General features: G+C 39.2%; 1 protein-coding gene across 1 annotated transcript; it reads left to right on the top strand.

Moving 5' to 3' along the window:
• The first annotated feature begins 14,731 nt into the window (after positions 1-14,731).
• On the top strand, positions 14,732-20,454 carry LOC115682763 (polyamine oxidase 2). The gene is made up of 10 exons (XM_030607092.2): positions 14,732-15,351; positions 16,560-16,678; positions 17,647-17,735; positions 17,809-17,922; positions 18,448-18,535; positions 18,704-18,789; positions 18,868-18,970; positions 19,121-19,218; positions 19,305-19,734; positions 19,917-20,454. The coding sequence occupies exons 1-10, from the start codon at positions 15,312-15,314 to the stop codon at positions 20,223-20,225; spliced, it is 1,476 nt and encodes a 491-aa protein (XP_030462952.1). The 5' UTR covers positions 14,732-15,311; the 3' UTR covers positions 20,226-20,454.
• The last annotated feature ends 207 nt before the right edge of the window (positions 20,455-20,661 follow it).

Raw genomic sequence — 20,661 nt, 5'->3', positions numbered from 1 at the left:
TGAAAAGTCCCCTGTCGATTTTGGACGATAAAATAATTGACAATAAATTTAAATGTACGGAGACCGGAGACAATCGCGTGCAATCATGTAAATTGCAAGAAAGTAAAGATAAAAATAAATTTGCAGAAAAACGTTAAATTCTGTTATTGATTGGGGGTTCTGCTTTACAAAAAGTACACTTGGGGTATACATAATCCATAATCGACAGTTACACAAACAACTACAACCATGATTGTTGACTCCACTATTTGACGGTTATCGACTCTACTAAACCACCGTTATTGACTCAACTACTCGACAATTATGTTGCCTCCACTTCCTTGATGGTTACCTCTATGCCGATTGCATTCAAGAATGTCAACATAACGCTTGAACATTTTTTTGTGTCAACATATGCCCACTTTTAAAAGAATTGAATGATTTATCGATCATTCAATTGTTTTGAATTAGATAATCTTCGACCAAAAAAAAAAAGATAATTAATTTCATCTTGGTCACATTCATCATCTGACTCATATCTTTCCACTAAAGCCATGTTTCATAGAAACCCTTCATGTGTCCCTTTTATCTATGTCTTTAAACAATTGCTCATACTTAGACACTCTCATTATCGATTAAAATAAATCGGCAAAGTCTCGGCCTTTAAATCTTTCTCTTAAATTAAATTCAATCCATTAAATGCCAAATATATAAATTCTTTTTCAGAGAGTGAAGTGAGGCATATTATTCTTAGCCTTCTTAAACCGAGCAATAAACTAGTTGACTAACCCATTGCTATGTTGATAAAGTCTAGCCAATTCAGCAATTGATACCTCAGGTATTGTTTAATAAATTTGAGAATGAAATGGTCTTTTCATCTCTGCCCAATTACACATCGAATTAAGTAATAAATTAGTATACCAAGTGAAATAAGATTTTGACAAAGACAAAGGAAATAACATAAGTCTTGAAAATTCATTCGATTCTTCTTCACTGCATTGCGCTAAAAATTGATTGACATGTTCAATGGTCAATTATTCATCTTTGCCAATGAAGATGGTAAAGTTGGGAATTTTAAAACCTCTACGAAAATGTTAATTATCAACCCATTCTTAATAAGATTTCCTATAAACAAGCCTAACAATTTTCCTATTTAAACCCAATTCTTATCTAACTTCTTTGGCAAATTGTGTTGGATTTAATTGAGGATTTAGTTGGTCATCTTGCCTCTTAAGCGGTGACGCTGGTATCGCTGGATTATTTATATTGACATTGATTAGTAAGTTCGGCCTAACAAGGATGTTGGCATTTGGTGGTGCCATAACAACAAGGGCTTGATATTTTCAACTTTTGGCGTTTAACTGATCTGTCGGCCAATCTAGTTTGCCGATTTGTTATTACCGACTAGATTATTTTAATCAACATTGTTTCCATTGTTAAAAGCAAAGCAACTAAGAACATACCTTGATACCATCGGATTGGCTTTGAATGTTGGTAGTTGATTAGATGATCTTGACCTTGACAGAGCATCATTAACAGTATTGATGACCATTGACTTGATCGCATGCGACGTGTGGCTCATGATGTAATTAGCCATATCATTTCGCTGCTCATTGAGCAATCTTCTCATGGTTGACATCATACTGAGAGTTGGTGCAAATTCCCCCAGCGGATCTTCACTGAGGTGCCCTAGGACATCTTCCTGTCAATTACCCTCTGCCACTCTTCCAGCAGCTGAGGACTCATAATGTGCGGCATCCCCATTACCAATTTATGGAAATGGGTTGTTGCCAATAGCATTTTTCGCACTCTTGTTGATTTCTCGTTCTTGTCATTTTAGTCGCCTTAAATCAACAAATTGTGTCCACCAAAATGATGTTTCACAAAATGTTACCGACGAAAAACTTTTCAAAATGCAAATCGATGTGGAAATCGACAAAGGATGTGAATAACCCGTTGTTGATTTTGGACAGAAAAATAAATGACGGGAAATTAAAGGTATGGAGATTGGAAATAATCGTGTCCAGTCATGTAAATTATAGAAAAGTAAAGAGAAACTATAAATTTATAGAAGAATGTTGAGTTCTGTGATTGATTAGGGATTAGGCTTCACAAAAAGTGTGCTTGAAGTATTTATAATCCACAATCAACGATTACCCAATCGGCTACAACCATGATTATCGACTTCGTTACTCGGCAGTTATGTCGTCTCTACTTCCTTGAAGGTTACCTCTTTTTGTCGATTGCATCCAAAAGTGTTGATTGAACACTTGGGACAATTTTTGGTGTCAACAGGCTCGAACCGAAAATTCCGAGTCTTTTTTGGGGCCGAGCCTACTTCCGATTCGAATGACAGATTGAGAAAAATAGGTATTGTGACTGGTTCGGGTTCGGGATCGAATAGAGAATTATCATATGTCCTGTCTCTCTATTTGTCTCCCTTTTTATACTTACTAAAGAATATGACTATAAGGGTCGAGTGTGGATGGAGGTTTTTAGTCCCGTGGGTAAGATGTGAAACGCAAGCCCGAGAGATTGGGATAGCAACATGTGAGGGATTCGATTCTAAATGGGATAATGACACAAATAGTCCCTGAACTTTGACCCAAAATGTAGTCCCTGAACTTTATCTTAAGGTTCAAAATAATCCATGAACTTTTAATTTGTTCAATGTGGTCCTTGAATTTTTGGTACATGTTCAATTCAGTCCCTAAACTATATGAAAATGTTCAATGTAGTCCCTGAACTTGAATTAATGGAAAGACTACATTGAACATTTTCATATAGTTTAGGGACTAAATTGAATATGTACCAAAAGTTCAGGGATGACATTGAACAAATTAAAAGTTTAGGGACCACATTGTACATTGGGTTAAAGTTCATGGACTAAATTGAATAAATTAAAAGTTTAAGAATCCGATTGCACGTTGGGTCAAAGTTCAGAGACTCTTTATGTCATTTTCCCATTTAAATGTAGTGCGAATACAACACTGTAGCTTCAGGCCAATGGGTGACCCAACCTCAACGTCCTTTCAGACAAAAGCAAAGGCCCAACCGAAATCAAAGTCATTTTCTATCTTTTCCGGCCACTATCGCTTCCCATTTTCCTTTTTTTTTAATCTTTTTTTCCTCGACCGGCGAGTTTTCTTTTTATTGCTCGACATATCTGTGGCAAATTGTGATGGATTTAATTGAGGATTTGGTTGGTCATCTTGCTCCTGAGCGGTGATGTTGGCATTGTTCGGTTATTTATATCGACATTGATCGGTAAGTTCGACCTAAAGGAGATGTTGGCATTTGGCGGTGCCATAACAACCATTGACTTGACATTTTCAACTTTCGGCATTTGACTAATCTGTCGACCAACCTGATTTACCGATTTGTTCTTACCAACTAGATTATTTTAACGAACATTGTTTCCATTATTAAAAGTAAAGGAACTAAGAACATACCTTGATACCATCATATTGGCTTTGAATGTTGCTAGTTGATTGGATGATCTTAGCCTCGATAGAGCGTCATTCACAGTATTAATGATTATTGGCTTGATCGCATGTATCCAACATGTGGCTCAAGATATAATTAGCCACATCATTCGCTACTCTTTAAGCAATCTTTTCATCGTCAACATCATATTGGGAGTTGGTGCAAATTCCCACAACGGATCTTCACTAAGGTGCCTTGGAAGATCGACATCTTTTTGTCAATTAGCCCCAATCACTCTTCCAGCAGCCGAGGACTCACAATGTGCGGCATCCTCATTGCCAGTTTATGGAAATGGGTTGTTGTTGCTGTCGGACTCTTGTTAATTTTTCGTTCTTGCCATTTTAATCGCCTTGAATCAACAAATTATGTCCCACCAAAAAGATGTTTCACAAAATGTTTCCGACCAAATTTTTTTCAAAAAATGGATCAATATGGAAATCGACAAAGGATGTGAATAGTCCGTTGTTGATTTTGGATAGGAAAATAAATGACAGAAAATTTAAAGGTATGGAAATCGGAGATAATCGCGTTTTTTTTTTCCTCTTTTTAAGAAAACAAAACAACAACCCCCATATTCCCCAGGTTAAATCACAAGGCTCGCCCCACACAATCCCAAAAGCGCCTAACCAACGAAAGTTATTGTGTTCACTGTAGTGTAGATTTCAGAAAAGTAAAGAGAAATATAAATTTATAGAAGAATGTTGAGTTCTGTGATTAATTGGAGGCTAGGCTTTACAAAAAGTCGCTCGGGGGTATTTATAATCCACAATTGACGATTACTCAATCGTATACAACCAAGATTATCGACTCCATTACTCGATGATTACGTCACCTCTACTTCCTTGACAGTTACCTCTTTCTGTCAATTGCATCCAAAAGTGTCAACTGGACGCTCGGGACAATTTTTGGTGTCGACAGGCTCAAACCGAAAATTTCGAGTCTTTTCTGGGATCGAGCCTACTCTCAGTTCGGATGACAGGCTAAGAAAGACAGGTATTGTGACGGGTTCAGGTTCAGGTTCGGGTTCGGGAGCCAATAGAGAATCATCATATATCCAGTTTCTCTATTATGTATCCCTTTTTTTTTTTTGGCATGCTAAAATCATATGACTATAAGAAGATCGAGTGTGGATAGATGCTTTTGTCATGATTTTTTCTAGGGAGAGCTGTCGGGGGTAGATGTTCCATATGTGGACAAAGAAAGAGGTTCCTGTTGGTCCTACAGCTACAGGAAAAGATGGGAAACGCAAGGCCCAGAGATTGGGCGAGCTAATAAGGGATTCGATTTTATTTGCGAGTACGAACACGACAGCAAAGCTTCGGGCCATGGCTGGCTGCTGTGACCCAATCTCAACGTCCTCTCAGCCGAAAGCGAAGTCCCAACGGAAATCGTCAAGTCATTTTCTATCTTTTCCGGCCAGCATCGATTCTCGTTTTCCTCTTTTTTCTATCTCCCTATTTTTTATTTTCCTCGATCGGCGAGTCTGCTTTTTATTGCTCAACACGTGAATTGAAAACCCTAGCCAGGGTCGCTCGACCCCAGGCGACGGGGCCTAGGGTTGTGCGTGCGACCTCACCGGCCCCTCGCAAGCCTTTTGCTGGTCCGATCTAGCCCCATCGGCCCTCATTGGCCGCCCTCGTGCAAAAGAAGATGAACAGTAATAACGAAGAGCAAAACCGAAAAATTATAGAATTGGTAGGGTAATTTTGGAGAAAAAAGAATAAGCTAGTTTCAACATTTAGCCAGATGCTGAAACCCAATCAGCATTAGACTTTCTGCTTTCCCAAGTCCAATATTTGGTCGAAAGCCCATTGGGAAAATTTGCCAAACACCCCTAGCATTTTCCCAAGGGCCTTTAGAGGCCGAAAGCTCCATAAGAAAGCTGAACCAAACGCACCCTAATTCTCCCAACGCAAATCTATAAATAGGAGCGAATGTTAGATGCAATTTGAAATGGAATGGCAAAATTAAGAAAGTCAATGGTAAGTTTTCAAAACTCAGGATGCGAATCCATATGAAGATGAAATAAATGGATGCTTTTTTTCGAAACTTTTCTTATGAATTGGTACTTAATCAATGAGATTGTATGCACGTGACATTAACAACTCGTACCTTGCTGATGCGGTATCGCCAATTCTATCGAGTGTTCTTATTTTCGGGATTTGTTCATTGGTCAGCGTGCCATATGTGCCATTTGCAAGAAACATTCAATTGATTAGCAATATCAAGTTAGCGCGTCACATGATAAAGTGTTATATGATATGTTTTCTCATGATTCCAAAGGAGAGAAATATCATTTATGACCCTATGGAATTGGAAGCTTAGTTTGGTAATGAAAAAGTTATAAATCTCCAATCATACTCATATAAAACCTTTAAAATCTCTTTTGTATAGTTACTTTTATCCCTAGATTATAGATCAATGCAAATGTTAATTAGCCAGGTGGAAACCATCGAATCCACAATTTCACCTTGAGTTTTAGTTTATGCGTGTAGGAGAAAACGCGGGTCCTCTTGTACATGTACGACCCTGAAAGACATGACCCGTAGACCATAGTTGCGTCCCCTCTAATGAAAGCAACACGAGCTAACAATTCACATATCGTACCACATAGTAATTTATCTGAGCTTACAAGGCACAATCCTAACCATACAAAGTTAGTGGCGTCAAAAAGATCCGAGCCAATCCTGTTTCACCGAAAAGTTACCGACAATGTAATTAGCCATATCATTTCGCTGCTCTTCGAGCAATTCTCTCGTGGTTGACATTTTACTGGGAGTTGGTGCAGATTCCCCCAACGGATCTTCACTAAGGTGCCGAGGACTCACATTGCGCGGCAGCTGGGGTTGTTCTTGCTAACACCCTTGACGGACTCTTGTTGATTTCTTGCTGTTGCAATTGTAGTCGCCTTGAATCAACGGAACGTGTCCCCCCAAAGAGATGTTTCACCAAAAAGTTATTGACGAAAATCCTTTCAAACGTGGAAATTGACAAAGGGCGTGAATAGTCTGCTGTTGATTTTGGACAGGAAAATAAATGACAGGAAATTTAAGTGTATGGAGACTAGAGATAATCATGTACGGCCGTATAAATTACAAAAAAAAAAAAAGAGAAACAAAAATTTGCAGAAGAATGTTGAGTACTGTGATGCATTGGGGGTTAGGCTTTGCAAAAAGTATACTTGAGGTATTTATAATCCATAACTGACGATTACACAAACGGCTACAATCATGATTATCGACTCCACTACTCGACGGTTATATTGCCTCCGCTTCCTTGACAGTTACCTCTCTGTTAGCTGAATCTGAAAGCGTCGATTGGACACTTTGGACAATTTTGGATGTCGACGGACTCGGACCGAAAAATGCGAGTCCTTAGCCTACTCCCGGTTCGGATGACCTGTCAAGAAAAACAGGTATCGTGATGGTTCGGGCTCGGGAGAATAGAGAATCATCACATATCCTTTTGCTCTTTTGTGTCTCCCTGTTTTTTGCTTACTTTAATGAGCTCGAGTCGGGAGTTAATTTTTCATATATGGACAAAGAAACGCAAGCCCCAGAGATTGGGCGAGCAACACGTGAGGGAGTCCATTTTACATGTGGTACGTACGAACGAACGAACACGACATCAAAGCTTCGGGGCCATGCCTGGCTGAGGTTGACCCAATCATAACGTCCTTTCAGTCGAAAGCGAAGGCCCAACCGATATCATCAAAGTCATTGTCTATCTTTTCCCGCCAGCATCGATCCTCATTTTCCTCCTTTTTTTGCTTTCTCGATCGGCGAGTTTTTTTTTTTTAATTATTGCTCGACGGAAACGCATTTTGGGAGACTAATAATTTCCCCCCCGCTGCAAATCTGTAAATAGGAGCGAAGGTCAGATGCAATTTGAAATGGAACGGCAAAATCGAGGATGTCTGATGGCGAGTTTTCAATACGCGAGATGCAAATTCATGAGAAGATGAAATATAAGGATGTTTTTCGAAACTCTTCTTATGAATTAGCAGTTTTACCGGAATAATAAGGCTAAAAGCCACAAAACTCTTTTCCCGTGACACCAAAAATCCTAAACTTGTACGTGTGCGACATATTTACGCTCCTCCATCAAAGTTCTATCAATGAGAACCGTTGAAAATCTGCCTACATGGACATTAGAAATAATAAAAAACGACGTTGTTTGATTGAATAGTTATTTAACGGATCCTTGACGGAGGGTAAATGTGTCACATAGGTATAAATTTGAGATTTTTTATATCACGAGAAAAAATTTAGAATAAATATGTCACGGTAGATATAATTTTAGTTATTTGTGGGTTTTTCTCGAATAATAATTGAATTGGATGGAGAGTCACGTGGTTACAAAATTTGAATTAGTCTTTTATTTTCTGCTTCCAATTCGCTGTGGACACGTGGACTGGAAAGTGGGGAGTTAGTTACTCTGGAGACGTTTTCCATGTGACGCACCAAATGGACGTTCTAGATTTTTCTCTTTCCCCTTTTTTCTTTGTCTGATTATAGCTTTTTCTCGAAGGGGCCCCCGTTTCGTGGTGGTCCACAAAACGTGGTCGGTCGGCGTGACCGGTCACAAGCGGGGCAGCGATCTTGCCGTTTTCACCATGGAAAAGCCCACGTGTGTTGTTGCGTTTCGGTCCCCATCGGAGTTCTACTTTCATCGGGGGGATAGTCGGGCCTGTTCGATAACCGGTCAAATAGTGCCTGATTTTATTCTTTTATTCTCAAAAACAAAAAACAGAACAAAAATCCGTTTGGTAAATATTTTGTTTCCGGACACAAATTTATTTTTAGAATCAGTTTTGGAACACAATTAGAATCAAGAATGCTGGGAACAAGAACCAGAAATAGAAAAGAAATTTTTTTTTTCTTATTCTTCTTTCTTGGCATGTGGTCGGTGGTCGGCGAGGGCGAGGGTTGGACCCTCACAACTTGGGCAAGGGCCACCCTTGCCGGATCTGACGAGGACACTGCGAGGGTGTTTCCTTCGCCCTCACCCTCGCCAGCAAGGGTGGCCCTCGCCTGTGGCGGGCGAGGGTCGCGACGCCCTCGTCGGCCCTGGCCTGTGGACGATCGTTGGCGTTAGCGACCTGGCCATCGATCAAGAAAAGAGAAGAAGAAAAAAAGAAAGAAATATTAAAAAATTCAAAATATTATTAATAAAAAGAAATTTTATGCAGTTACCAGACGCATTTATGTTCTTTTTCTATTCCAGGAATATAAATTTTGGGTAGTTACCAAATGCCTTCAAATGCTTAGAAATTATTTCCGGGAACAGAATAGTTACCAAACGCACCCTTAGTCTTCGATTGCATCCTATTTCTACATCTGGTTAATGTATGGACCAGAGTAATTCCTTAAACTGTTTCGTACAACTCGGGGTTTCTCATCAATTTGGGGGCTAGGCGTGCGGACACTGGCACGTTAAGATAAGGAACGCAATCCTGACAGCTCATTAGGTGTATTCACCTAGACAAGCGGGGCGATCCCAATCGGAAGTTTAGGCTTCCTCTGCTTTGGTGAGATACCTTCGGTAACCACCACCGAATATTCAAAGCAGGCTCCTAGTGAACGAGATAATTAGTCTTCGATTGCATCTGATTTCTATATCTAATCGATGTCCGGATTGTGATTTTGATTTTGATTTTCACGTGTTAGAAAAAAAAAGGACTTTTAAAACAGTGCTACTGTAGACTCACAAGGGGGGATGACTATCTAATTTACATGTGTGCATCAGTAGGGGAAGAATAATTAGCTTTCTTTATTCAAACATGCACGCCTATGGAAAATTGATTAGCCTATTCTATTTTTCCATTGACAATGTCCCATCGTTGAATTTAAGTTGGGTCACATGTTGAAATTTCCATTAATTGTTATCTTATTCCTCTATCATCATCTTATGTGAATTTCAAAGTTCCGTGTTTTACTTACCAAGGGTGAGCAAAAAAATGTTTAAACTATCGGATCAAACCAAACTGAACCAAATTATATTTCATGGTAAGGTATGGTATAGTTTGGTTTAACTTTTTTCGAAACCAAAACAGAATCGTATCGAAACCCAATTATTTCTTATTAACTTTCTTCATATTTTTTTGTATCTGGAGTGGTCTATATCTTCGAATTTGAAGTAACATCGATTTCATTTTGCGTGAAATTATGAATTGTTATGAGCGTAGAGTCAATACTTTTTCGTGAAATAAGTACTCTTTCTAAGCTATTTTAGTGAGCTTAGCCAGCATTTGGCGATCCTCACCGTGCTCATGTTGAGGGCGTCCACTGCCTTTTAGAAAGAGAGAGAGACAGAGAGAGAGTCTACTCGCGATGCCGAAGAGCCGAGCCCCCACCTCTGATTGGCCATGTGACTCGCCACTACGAGCACCATTAAAAGGCGAAGTCGTAGTGCTTGAAGCATGGAGTGATGGCCATGCTCCCTCTCCCTCTCGACGTAGGCAGTGGCCTCCCTCGCCTAAGCGCAATAATAGCCGTGGACTCGAGGCTAAGCTCTGTGAGGGCCAACGGCCATCGCCGGTGGACAACCGTCGGTGGCCTAAGCCCTCCTCCTTTCTTACTCTCTCTCTCTCTCTCCTCCTCTCTCTTACCTATGTTTCTTTTTAAATTTTTTTTTTGTATTTTCTGTTTCGTTTCGCTATTTTGGATCTAGCCTGTGCATACACGGCAATGTAAGTCAACATATTCTTATGTGTATTGAAATCTTAAGGACCACTACCGATTAAAAAAAAAGAAAGAAGACCATAGTTAGGGCTTGATTTTGTGAAAGAATAAAAAATACAAAAACATGATTAAATATTCGATGAAAGTTTATTAATTACATAGGTCTTTATTTATAAGGATAAGTGCATTATAAATCCTTAAACTTATCATCAAAGTGTAATTGAGTCTTAAAAGTTTCAAAAAGTGCAATTAAGTCCTGAAACTCATCACAAAAATGTAATCTAGTCCAATTTTTTTTTTAAAAAGTGCAATCAAGAAAATGACTTGATTATACAAATTTGACAAGTTTTAGGACCTTTTTAAACATTTTTGAAAGTTTTAGTTTTTGAAAGTTTTAGGACTAAGTTACATTTTTATGATAAGATTTAGGACTAAATCACACTATCATGATAAATTTTAAAATTTTAAATGCGCTTATCCATTATACATACTTAAAACAATCCACGCGCCCCCTTGAAATGTAATTTTTTATTTCAATAGGACCGCCTATCGAAATAAAATATTTTAATAAAAATATTATTAATAAAAATATTATTAATAAAAATATTTTACCGCCATCCCATGTCCATAAAAAAGAAAATATATTTTTAATAAAATATTTTAATAAAAATATTATTAATAAAAAATATTTACCGGGTCCGACTGTGCCAGGAAAAAAGAAAATATATATTTTTAATAAAATATTTTAATAAAAATATTATTAATAAAAAATATTTTACCGCCATGGCAGCGACTGGCCATGGCCAAAAATAAAATGTATATTTTTAATAAAAAATATTAATAAAAAAATATTTTACAGCCATGACAAAAAATATATTTTTAATAAAAATATTTTAATAAAAATATTATTAATAAAAATATTTTACGCTTGGACTAATATAAAAAAATAAAATATATATATTTTTTAAAATATTTTAATAAAAATTTTTATTCCCGGCCAAAAGAAAAAAGACAAATTTTTAATATTTTATTTTTCGGTTTAGTGTAGTAAACTTAAAATAAAAATATTATTAATAAAAAGTGACCGATGACGTCATTATTGTCCAAAGTCCAACGTAACGTTGTGGCTCAGCAGTTCCATTCCCTCCATCATTAGTGATAATCCCTTATACATGCTTAAAACAATCCACGCGCCCTTGAAATGTAATTTTTTCAATAATATAACAATTGGGGAATCGCCAAGTCATGGGTTTTAATCTTCGACCAAAAAAAAAATAAAATAAAATAAATTCATGGGGTTGTCCACTAAGTCATCTTCACGGGTATAATTCACTAATTTCCTGACTTTCGGGACATGTAAAATCTATAATCGGGCATGTATAAATCCTTGATGGTGATTACAGAGTTATCTCATAAAAGTGGGGGATGCAGAAGTTTCTGATTGGGGCTATCCCACCTATACTGATGTATACACCTGGCGAGTTGACAGGTCTGCGTTTCTTATTTTAACGTGTTGGCGCCCGCAATCCGATTTCCAAGTTGGAAGAAAGTTTTTCTTCTCTCACCCCATAGGATACCCTCAATTTTTAACATCACATAATTAAGACAAAACAGTTTTAGGACTTACTCATGTCCAATTTCCTGGTTTTTGGGACATGTAAAATTTGTGATATCAAATTTACACGACTTATTAGGCCCGATCGGAAAATTGCATTCCTATATAGTCCATGCATTGTCACGCGCGACTTATAATTGTCCGTTAGCGTTCATTTTATAAGGCGAAAAGACAGGAACAACGAATTGAGGGATAGTTTTGCACAGGCGTGCCGTGTTACTAGTAAGATCGGCACAAGTATAGCATAGGCATACCGTCGCGCTAGTAGCATGGGTACGTGCACTCCTATTTCGCAAAGCAAGTAGGACCGCACGTCTTATGCAAGTTAGAGAGTATTTGAGTATAGTCTATACATTCGGGCGCAACGAATTTCACTAGTAACCAATTTGTGAAATTTGTCTTGCTCTCAAGCTGCAGTATGCACATAGGATATTCCCATACACCGCAAGGGGCTCATTCTAGTAGATATGTAAATCCGAGAATAATTATATTCTCGTAGATATGCAAATCCGAGAATATAATTATATTCTAGTAGATACGTAATGGTCATCCAATTCCATATTACATTTAAATTAGAGCATCAATTTTTTTGAATGACGAGAATAATTATATTCTCTATTCATCTTTATCCTGTAAAACCTAATCAAGTTCATTGAATAATATGTAAACGTGGTCGCAGTCTTCATCTAAAAACAAAAATTTCATTTCAGCAAACGTAAATGGAGTGATGTTCTTGTGCACCGCGCGGGGTTTCATTCTAGTAGACATGTAAATCCCGCCTACGCGAAAGCCTTGTATTCCCCATTTGCGGCTAGCGATTAGCGAAAGCGATGTCGATTCCCTATAATTAGTGACACTATACTTAGATATAAGCTGCCTTAAATTAAATATCATAGACTCATCAACACATCTTAAAGAATCGATCCCGTCATTCCATGATGTATTTACTAATATTTTTTTGGAAAAAACTAGTGGAAGTGCGAGAGAGAATGCAAGTCCAACGAGGAGCATAACTAATATATAAAAAAAAAAGAAGAAAAATCAGTTTTAGATTGTGCTCTTTTCGTTTGGTTGGAGAAGCAGCTCCATCCATAAGCTTATAGGGTCAATACACTAAGATTAAAAAAAAGCTAATCAGCAATTGATTAGTCCTCTCCTTGTAACGTTAGACGCATTGCGGTCACTGATTAAGACCCACAACAAGCAAAACTATTGAAATGTGGGTGATTAGGTGTCTCCCATAGCCGCGCTAAGCACTCCATAGGTCGGTCTGAATTTTATATATTTTTTTATGTTATCTTTGACTGTGCGCGCACGCGTGTCAATTTGAATAAATGCTTGTGGAATTACGAATGTAATTTGGGGTTTCTATGCAATGAGTAATCGAATTTTTTTACGCGATTTTATTTGACCGACGAATTTCGGGCAAATTAGGGGTGATCGATTTCCGGTTCCCAAAATTGAAACCGGGGATTGGATCTAATGGAACCGGCCACTTTTTTTTTTCCCATTACTTATAATTGTGTTCCCCATGCCGACTACACATAATCACAGACACCGGTTCCACTTTTAGGAACTGGGAATTGGACCGACACTTTAGAGAACTGGACCTAACCGGCCAATTCGGTCTGGTCCGGATGGTTCCTGGTTTTGGAGGTTCATTTTGCACACCCTTAATACATACGTCCGTGAAGCGTTGAGGTTAGGTAGGTTTGTTCCTAGAGCGGAGGAATTAAAATTATATTCTATGCGCATTGGCAATTGCTTAATCTTTTTGGCCATGAAAAAATAATATTTAAAAAAAAATTCAAGCTGACGATTAGGCATGAAAAATCAAAGAGGAACTCTACTTAGAAGGTTGCTTGTGCCTATGGTTTTTTCTCTTCACGAAAGTCTTCAAATTTGGTAAATCAATCCTTTCAGTCACATAGCATGAAAAAGGTGACAAACTGCCTTTGCCCCCAAAGTTATCTTAGCTTAGCTGACCTTCTCAAGCCATGTTTTTCATGTAGCCAAGACAAAAGCAAGTCGATCGATCTGGGCGGGCCGCGCCCTTAAGATCGTATGGAGAGATGGCTTAATCGAGGTGTGCAAAAACTGATTCGAACATGACCTGACTGCTAAAACGCAAAGAGAACTCGATTGTTGATGAGAGCATCGCGAGAAATCACCGCCTTTCAAGCAAGATTAGCACGCTAGAAGTTAATACAAAATCAAAGCCATGTGTCCATCTACTAGGATTTCGCTCGACCTATCGAGATAATATGTTTTCAGTAAAGATCGCAAATTACCCGATTAGTCTATCGATGACTCATGAATACCTTATCCCGATACTTACCCAAACGAGCGCATATAACACGGTGTACTTGTGCGGATAAGATACGATAGAATCACTTTCTAGATATTTCTTTTTGAGACAAGTCAAGTCAACAGGGGATCAAGTCATCAATGTATTGATTTCCACCTTTAGGCATTCACAGCAAAAATAAAATAAAATTAATAACACTACTAATTACGCGTAGAAAATTAGGTGCCAAATCAAATTTTTTATACTTGGCAAGGAAATCGTGGCTTAATTAATCGCCGTGCGATTTCGTTTTTGGGACGCGAAATCGACCCTGTGATTCCCGTGGATTCCAACAATTGTCACGAATATTTGTCGTAACTTTTAACGTTAATCAATCAAATCTTTGGCCTTTAAACCTGTTCGAAGATTTTTTACCGCTCGTACATAGCTTAGCCTGCCGTAAATCCGCGGAAAATATCAACCGACCGGGGGGACCGAAATTACCGAAACGCGCCCCCGTCCGCCGTCCCCCCGCTCCACGTGTCGGGTTCCTAGAGGCCGGCCCAATTTGGTCCCGTGCGGACGCGCCCACGCGCTTTCCCCCCACCACACCCTGTCGTCCCGGCAGGGGCTAACAGAGAGAGAGAGAGAGAGAAATTCTATAAAGGCAAGTTGCGAACGCGAATTTAGCGAGAACGCGCTCGCCGATCTCTCTCTAGAACCTTCTCCCCTCCTCTCTCTACTGCGTCTCGCCACCCTTCCGCCTTCGATCGGTCGGTCGATCGAACGAATCCGCGGCGATCGCCTGCGATTTGGACTTGATCGGGACCTCGGAGTCCGCGGGGGAGGGGGCAAAGTTCCTCCGCCGATCGCCAATCAATCGGTTCAAGTTGCGAGAATCCGTCTCGATCGAACCTCGGGAAATTTCATATTGATTGAGAGAGAGAGAGAGAGAGAGACAGAGAGAGAGAGAGAGATACAGAGGGAGAGAGATTGAATTCGGTGGGGAAAAATTCGAAGCGCATGAGCTGGTTGGGGAAGCTGGGTATCCTGAATTCGAACTCGAACCACTTCATCACCTGCCTCCTGATCTTCATCCTCCATTTCTCGCCCCAATTGCCTCCTTGCCTCTTCAAATTCGAGAACAAGTCGCTGCTGGACCCTTTATTAAGGCCGTCGAGTTCGATTCGCTCCGGTAGTTGTAGCGGCAGCAGCAGTAGTAGAAGCGGCGATCATTGTCGTTGTCGGGGATCGTGTCGGTATGGAGTCTGGGAACAGGAGTAATCGCCGATTGAGCTCAGGTTGGTGCCCGGGGTTGAATTTACGGACATTCTGAGTCGATTTCCTCGTTGGGTTATGATGTTTATGGTGTTTAATCAGTTCGTCGGTGGATGCTTTTTTCTTTTGTTGTTTTCAATTTAGTTCCGTTTTTTGGCCCCGATTTTTGAGCTTTATTTGAGCTTCATTTGAGGAAAAGGACAGCCTTTATGCCAAAGCTACGGTTTTTTTTTTTTCGCTTGATTTTATTTACTCTTTCTTAGAAACAGAGTGCTTAGACTTTGGATGGGGAACGTTTTGAGGCAGTTTTTTCGCCTGAAAGCTACTGTTTTTTATTATTATTATTTGCTGTATTGTTTTCTAGTGATTGAATGCTGAAACTGGCAGCTGCAAGTCTTCCTTTTTATGTGAATAACTTGAATAAATTATTTTGACCCATTCGCTTTTGCGACGATCAGGCTTGCGTTGCCCGAAATGGTTATGAGCCATGTCGATCACGTGCTTATAACTTGTGAGCGCAGCTTCAACTCTGATTCAAATACTTAAAAAAATTCTTCTTTAGCCTAATGCTTAGAATGGCAATACATGGGGGTCGATGCTTTAGTTTGGAGATTGCATTCTTGATGTTAGAATGTCGTACGAATACTCGAGGCTTAACTTAGGTGCAAAGGCTTTTGGTTGCTGTCATTTTTCTCTGGTGTAGGTATAAAATGTAAACTTGTTTTTTTTTAATTGGGTAATTTATGGGATTTCTTTTTATTCAGATTCACTATAGCAACAGTTTAGCGATTCAAGTAGGGTAGCTCTTAATTTATGCAACAGTTAAGTTCTCAGTTTGCTGATTCCGTACTATTTGGCGCTGGTATTCATGTTAGTTTTGTTTTTGCATCAATACATGATATCAGGAAGTGAGTTGATCAGAGGAACTTCCAATGTTGCTTATTGCTTGTACTGATGAGTGATGAATAGGCGAAATTTGTAACGTCATATGCGAATACGTTATATATTTGCTTTCTTTCATTCTGTAAATGATTGTTTGAAGATCAACTACCATTTTGAGAGGATACGTCATGCAGAATTTGCAAATCTGAGAATAGTCAAAGTGCATCGTCGAGATGGGTTTTACTTGCATTTTGTGATTTCACGTGTTAATTTCTAATCCGGACAAATTATCTAGATTGGAGATTATTCACCCAGATTACTAATTGGAGTTCAATATGTTGTTATGTAGCTTTGTGCTATTCATCTAGTACAAATGGAAGACAGGCTAGGTCACCGTCAGTTATTGTAATAGGAGGTGGCATTGCTGGACTAGCCGCCGCTCGTGCCCTTTCTGACGCCTCATTTCAGGTAACGAAAGATGAGAATACAGTCGAAGAGTATTTCTAGTTCTACCTACGATTCTGAACATGGAAGTCTCTCTCTCTCTCTCTCTCTCTACAGGTGTAATATTACTATGTTTCCTGATAATTTGCCAATCATGCCCAATATCAAAGCCTAATGAGAGAGTTTGTAGGTTTATGCAATTAAAATTAGGACCAATGGTCTTAAATATGGCCTTAAATATTGTTGATAAAAGTACCATTTTTGTTATGTAATATAGATAACATAGCATTGCAAACTAGTCTTATCATTTGCTTGTGTCTGGTTATTTTGTAATTATGGCCAAATAGGTTCTTCTGGAGTTAGCTACACCACTTTTGGTGCTTAGAGCTGCGTGACTTTGTTCAGATATTGTAAAGTAAATATCTTCCACAACTACATGTGAGACTGTTAGATCTGCTCTTGCTAATTCCTTCTTATTCATCTAACCAGAAGTATCTCCATGCCTTGTCACTAGTTATGTCGCTGCTTGATGGTTAACTTTTCTGATTACAAGCATGTTGAGATTATTGCATTAGACTTGATTATGATACGTGACTGTTTTGCAAGTGGTGCAATAACACCAAATTTCTGGTTCTTATAATAGTCAAGTCTCCTTTTCCAATTCCAGACAACAAGCAGTTTATTTGTAATGGAGCTTATGGTTTGGCCTCATGAGTTCTCTGGTCATGATAGCATTTGCCGCCAGGGAAGTCACATGAAAGGGAATAAATGATCCCGCTTTAGTCTGAACTTTGACTTTTAGAAAGCGATTTTTTTTTCTGTTTCACTCAACAAGTTTCCCATAACTTTTACGAGCTCCCACGGTGTTTGCATGTTGATAATCTTTTCTAATATACCCCTTCCTGTATTTTTCTGAAAGTAACTAATTTAGATGTATTGATTTTGACAGTAAGTCTTTCCTCCCCTCTGAACTGAGTTCTCTTTTTGATTAGGTCCTTTTGCTGGAATCACGTGACAGACTTGGTGGTCGAGTTCATACTGACTACTCTTGCGGCTTTCCTGTGGATCTTGGGGCCTCATGGTAAATTATTTGTGCTTCTCGCACAAGTATAACGTGAGAGTATGATGAGTCTGATGTTATCTTGATCTTTCAGGTTGCATGGAGTGTGCGAAGAGAATCCTTTGGCCCCGTTGATTGGGAGATTGGGATTACCTCTGTACCGAACCAGCGGTGATAACTCTGTCTTGTATGACCATGACTTGGAGAGGTACATCTGTTGATAGTGTGCTATCTTTCGTGTTGGTTTGTGCGCTTTTGCTGTCTCTTTGCTTTTTACATCTTTTCATATATCTTTCCCTTTCCTATCATGTGTGAAGTGTTTCCAAATAGAATAAGTTTCTGGTGTGAGTTCTAATATCATGGTTAGTGGAATCTTTCTAATGCTTATTGATTTCAGAATCATTGATTTAATCTTAGCTCTCTCTATCGCAGTTGTGGAAATTAGGCATTCGACTCTTCTGTTTGCAGCTGCTCTATAGTCATGTTTGCTCTAGATAGGAATTCCCCTCTTGTTATGTTCCTATGGCAAAGTAATGATTATAAGAAGTAGGTTTTTGCAGTTATAGGCCTAGAAATACTCTACTGGCAGTTTGTGTTTTAATATATTGAGTTTCCATCAATCATTGACATGTTTCTGTTCAGTCAAGTTAAAGGGCTTCGTTTTGCAAAGGTTGAATTTACTATTTTACCTTACGAGAAATCATTTATTGACCAAAACTTATATTTCTTGCAGTTATGCACTCTTTGACACGGATGGCAAGCAAGTTCCTCCAGAATTAGTCATTGAAGTTGGCAAAACATTTGAGAGTATCTTGAAAGAGGTATAGCTTCTTGAGGATCTCGTTTCCCATTTTCCATTATAGGTTGCAATTTCTTCATTGCAAGTTCTGCAAATATGTATGACTGATAGGCTGTGAAATTTGAAGATCAGCCCGTAAACGATATTGTGCTGTTTCTTTATGTTCTCCTTTACTTTTAATTGACTGCAGGCGAACAAAGTAAGGCAAGAGTACAGTGAAGACATGTCCATACAACGGGCTTTCTCTCTAGTTTTTGAACGGAGGCCAGATTTAAGGTTTGCTGCAGAATCCTTTATTAGCGGTGTTTCGATTTTGTTTCTTTACGTTTATTTGATCTGTAACATGGCTTACAGGTTGGAAGGGCTTGACTTCAAGGTACTACAGTGGTATCTTTGCAGAATGGAAGGCTGGTTTGCTACAGATGCTGACAACATCTCGCTGAAATGCTGGGATCAGGTTAGGTTACTGTCTAGCTTATTAATTCATTGCTTGTGATACTGTTGCTACATGATGAGTTTCTTGGAAGGGTTTATCAGTTTGTTTTTAGACTGTATATGCCATGTTGTAATAGTGATTCCATTTGTTGACACGTGGTACTGCATACAGGAAGAATTGCTGCCTGGTGGACATGGATTGATGGTTAGGGGTTATCTCCCTGTTATAAACACCCTCGCTAAAGGTCTTGATGTCCGCTTGGGCCACAGGTCTATATTTGTCCTGGAAATTTAGAAGTTCAGATTAGGTGTCTGCTGTAACATTCTTACCCTCTAATTATTGATTCGTACTGTAGAGTTACCAACATTGTGAGGCGTTACAATGGAGTGAAGGTAACTGTAGAAGATGGGAGAACATTTGCTGCGGATGCTGCAATTGTCGCTGTGCCTCTTGGTGTACTGAAATCACAAAGCATTAGGTTTGAGCCTAAGTTGCCTGATTGGAAGGAAGCAGCAATTGCGGATCTCGGAGTTGGGATTGAGAACAAGATTGTGTTGCATTTTGAAAAGGTGTTTTGGCCCAATGTGGAATTTCTGGGAGTGGTTGCTGATTCATCTTATGGGTGCAGCTACTTTCTAAATCTTCACAAGGCAACGGGTCATTCTGTTCTTGTTTATATGCCCGCTGGGCAGCTGGCTAAAGACATCGAGAAGATGTCTGATGAAGCCGCTGCTAATTTTGCTTTCATGCAACTAAAGAAGATCCTTCCTGATGCTTCTTCCCCGGTATCTTCTGCAGGCCTTATATTGTCTTTTAAAACCTAGGCTATATACTCTTCAGTTTTTTACAATAGCCTTTCTTTCTCCCCTCCAATCTTCTTTCGATTGGTTAAGGTTGGCCCATTGTTGGGGCAGCAATGCATACCTGGTTGTTAGAGGATCCTAACAAGTATGTTTGAATGGTGCAGATCCGTTATCTCGTGTCTCATTGGGGTACAGATATTAACTCACTCGGGTCATATACCTATTGTGAAGCGGGGAAGCCCAATGATCTCTATGAAAAGCTAAGAATCCCGGTGGATAACCTATTCTTTGCTGGAGAGGCAACAAGTATGAGCTACCAAGGATCTGTGCATGGTGCATTCTCTACCGGTCTGATGGCTGCGGAAGATTGCCGAATGCGGGTTTTGGAGCGGTATGGGGAACTGGATCTCTTCCACCCAGTAATGGGTGAGGAGGCTTCCATCTCTGTCCCTCTCTTGATCTCCCGTATGTAATTCCAGGGCTACCTCTCTTTTCTTAACTATGAGCGTGTCGTGTCTCTATTTGTGTCTGTGGGATATGGCTAACGCATTGTTGCCAATTTGATTGGCCTAGTGGGAAATGTCGAGGAAAATCAGCGTTTTCCATTACTTTGATCAATCCCACTCGTCGCTAAGGTGTAGTGGCTTCTTTTATGTAGTATTGACTCTGGAGATATAATGAATAAAGGACGGCATTTAGTAATTGGAATATCGTACATTGTCGAACTTGTTTATCGTATGTGCATGCTTTTAGGATTTCAAATTCGAGAGATCAAACCAGTGGCGCTTGTTCGTGTAGATGTACTTGGAATGATAATTTTGCCCTCAAGAATCGATGCTCTTTTCTATTACAGGAAACGACGTTTAACTTGTGATGTCACGGAAGGAAGTCAATATATCATAAGAATCC

This window comes from Syzygium oleosum, unplaced genomic scaffold, assembly GCF_021117445.2.
Source record: "Syzygium oleosum isolate NSW1041296 unplaced genomic scaffold, Sole_v2.1 Sole_v2.23, whole genome shotgun sequence".
Taxonomy (NCBI): Eukaryota; Viridiplantae; Streptophyta; class Magnoliopsida; order Myrtales; family Myrtaceae; genus Syzygium; species Syzygium oleosum.
This window is presented reverse-complemented; position numbering and strand designations above follow the sequence as displayed.

Bases quoted from the DNA above. Each gene is read 5' to 3' on its own strand.
- LOC115682763 (XM_030607092.2), top strand. From the start codon at position 15,312: ATGGAGTCTGGGAACAGGAGTAATCGCCGATTGAGCTCAG. The intron at 17,736-17,808 runs GTAAATTATTTG...TTGATCTTTCAG, and splicing joins GTGGATCTTGGGGCCTCATG to GTTGCATGGAGTGTGCGAAG. The intron at 19,219-19,304 runs GTCTATATTTGT...TTCGTACTGTAG, and splicing joins GATGTCCGCTTGGGCCACAG to AGTTACCAACATTGTGAGGC.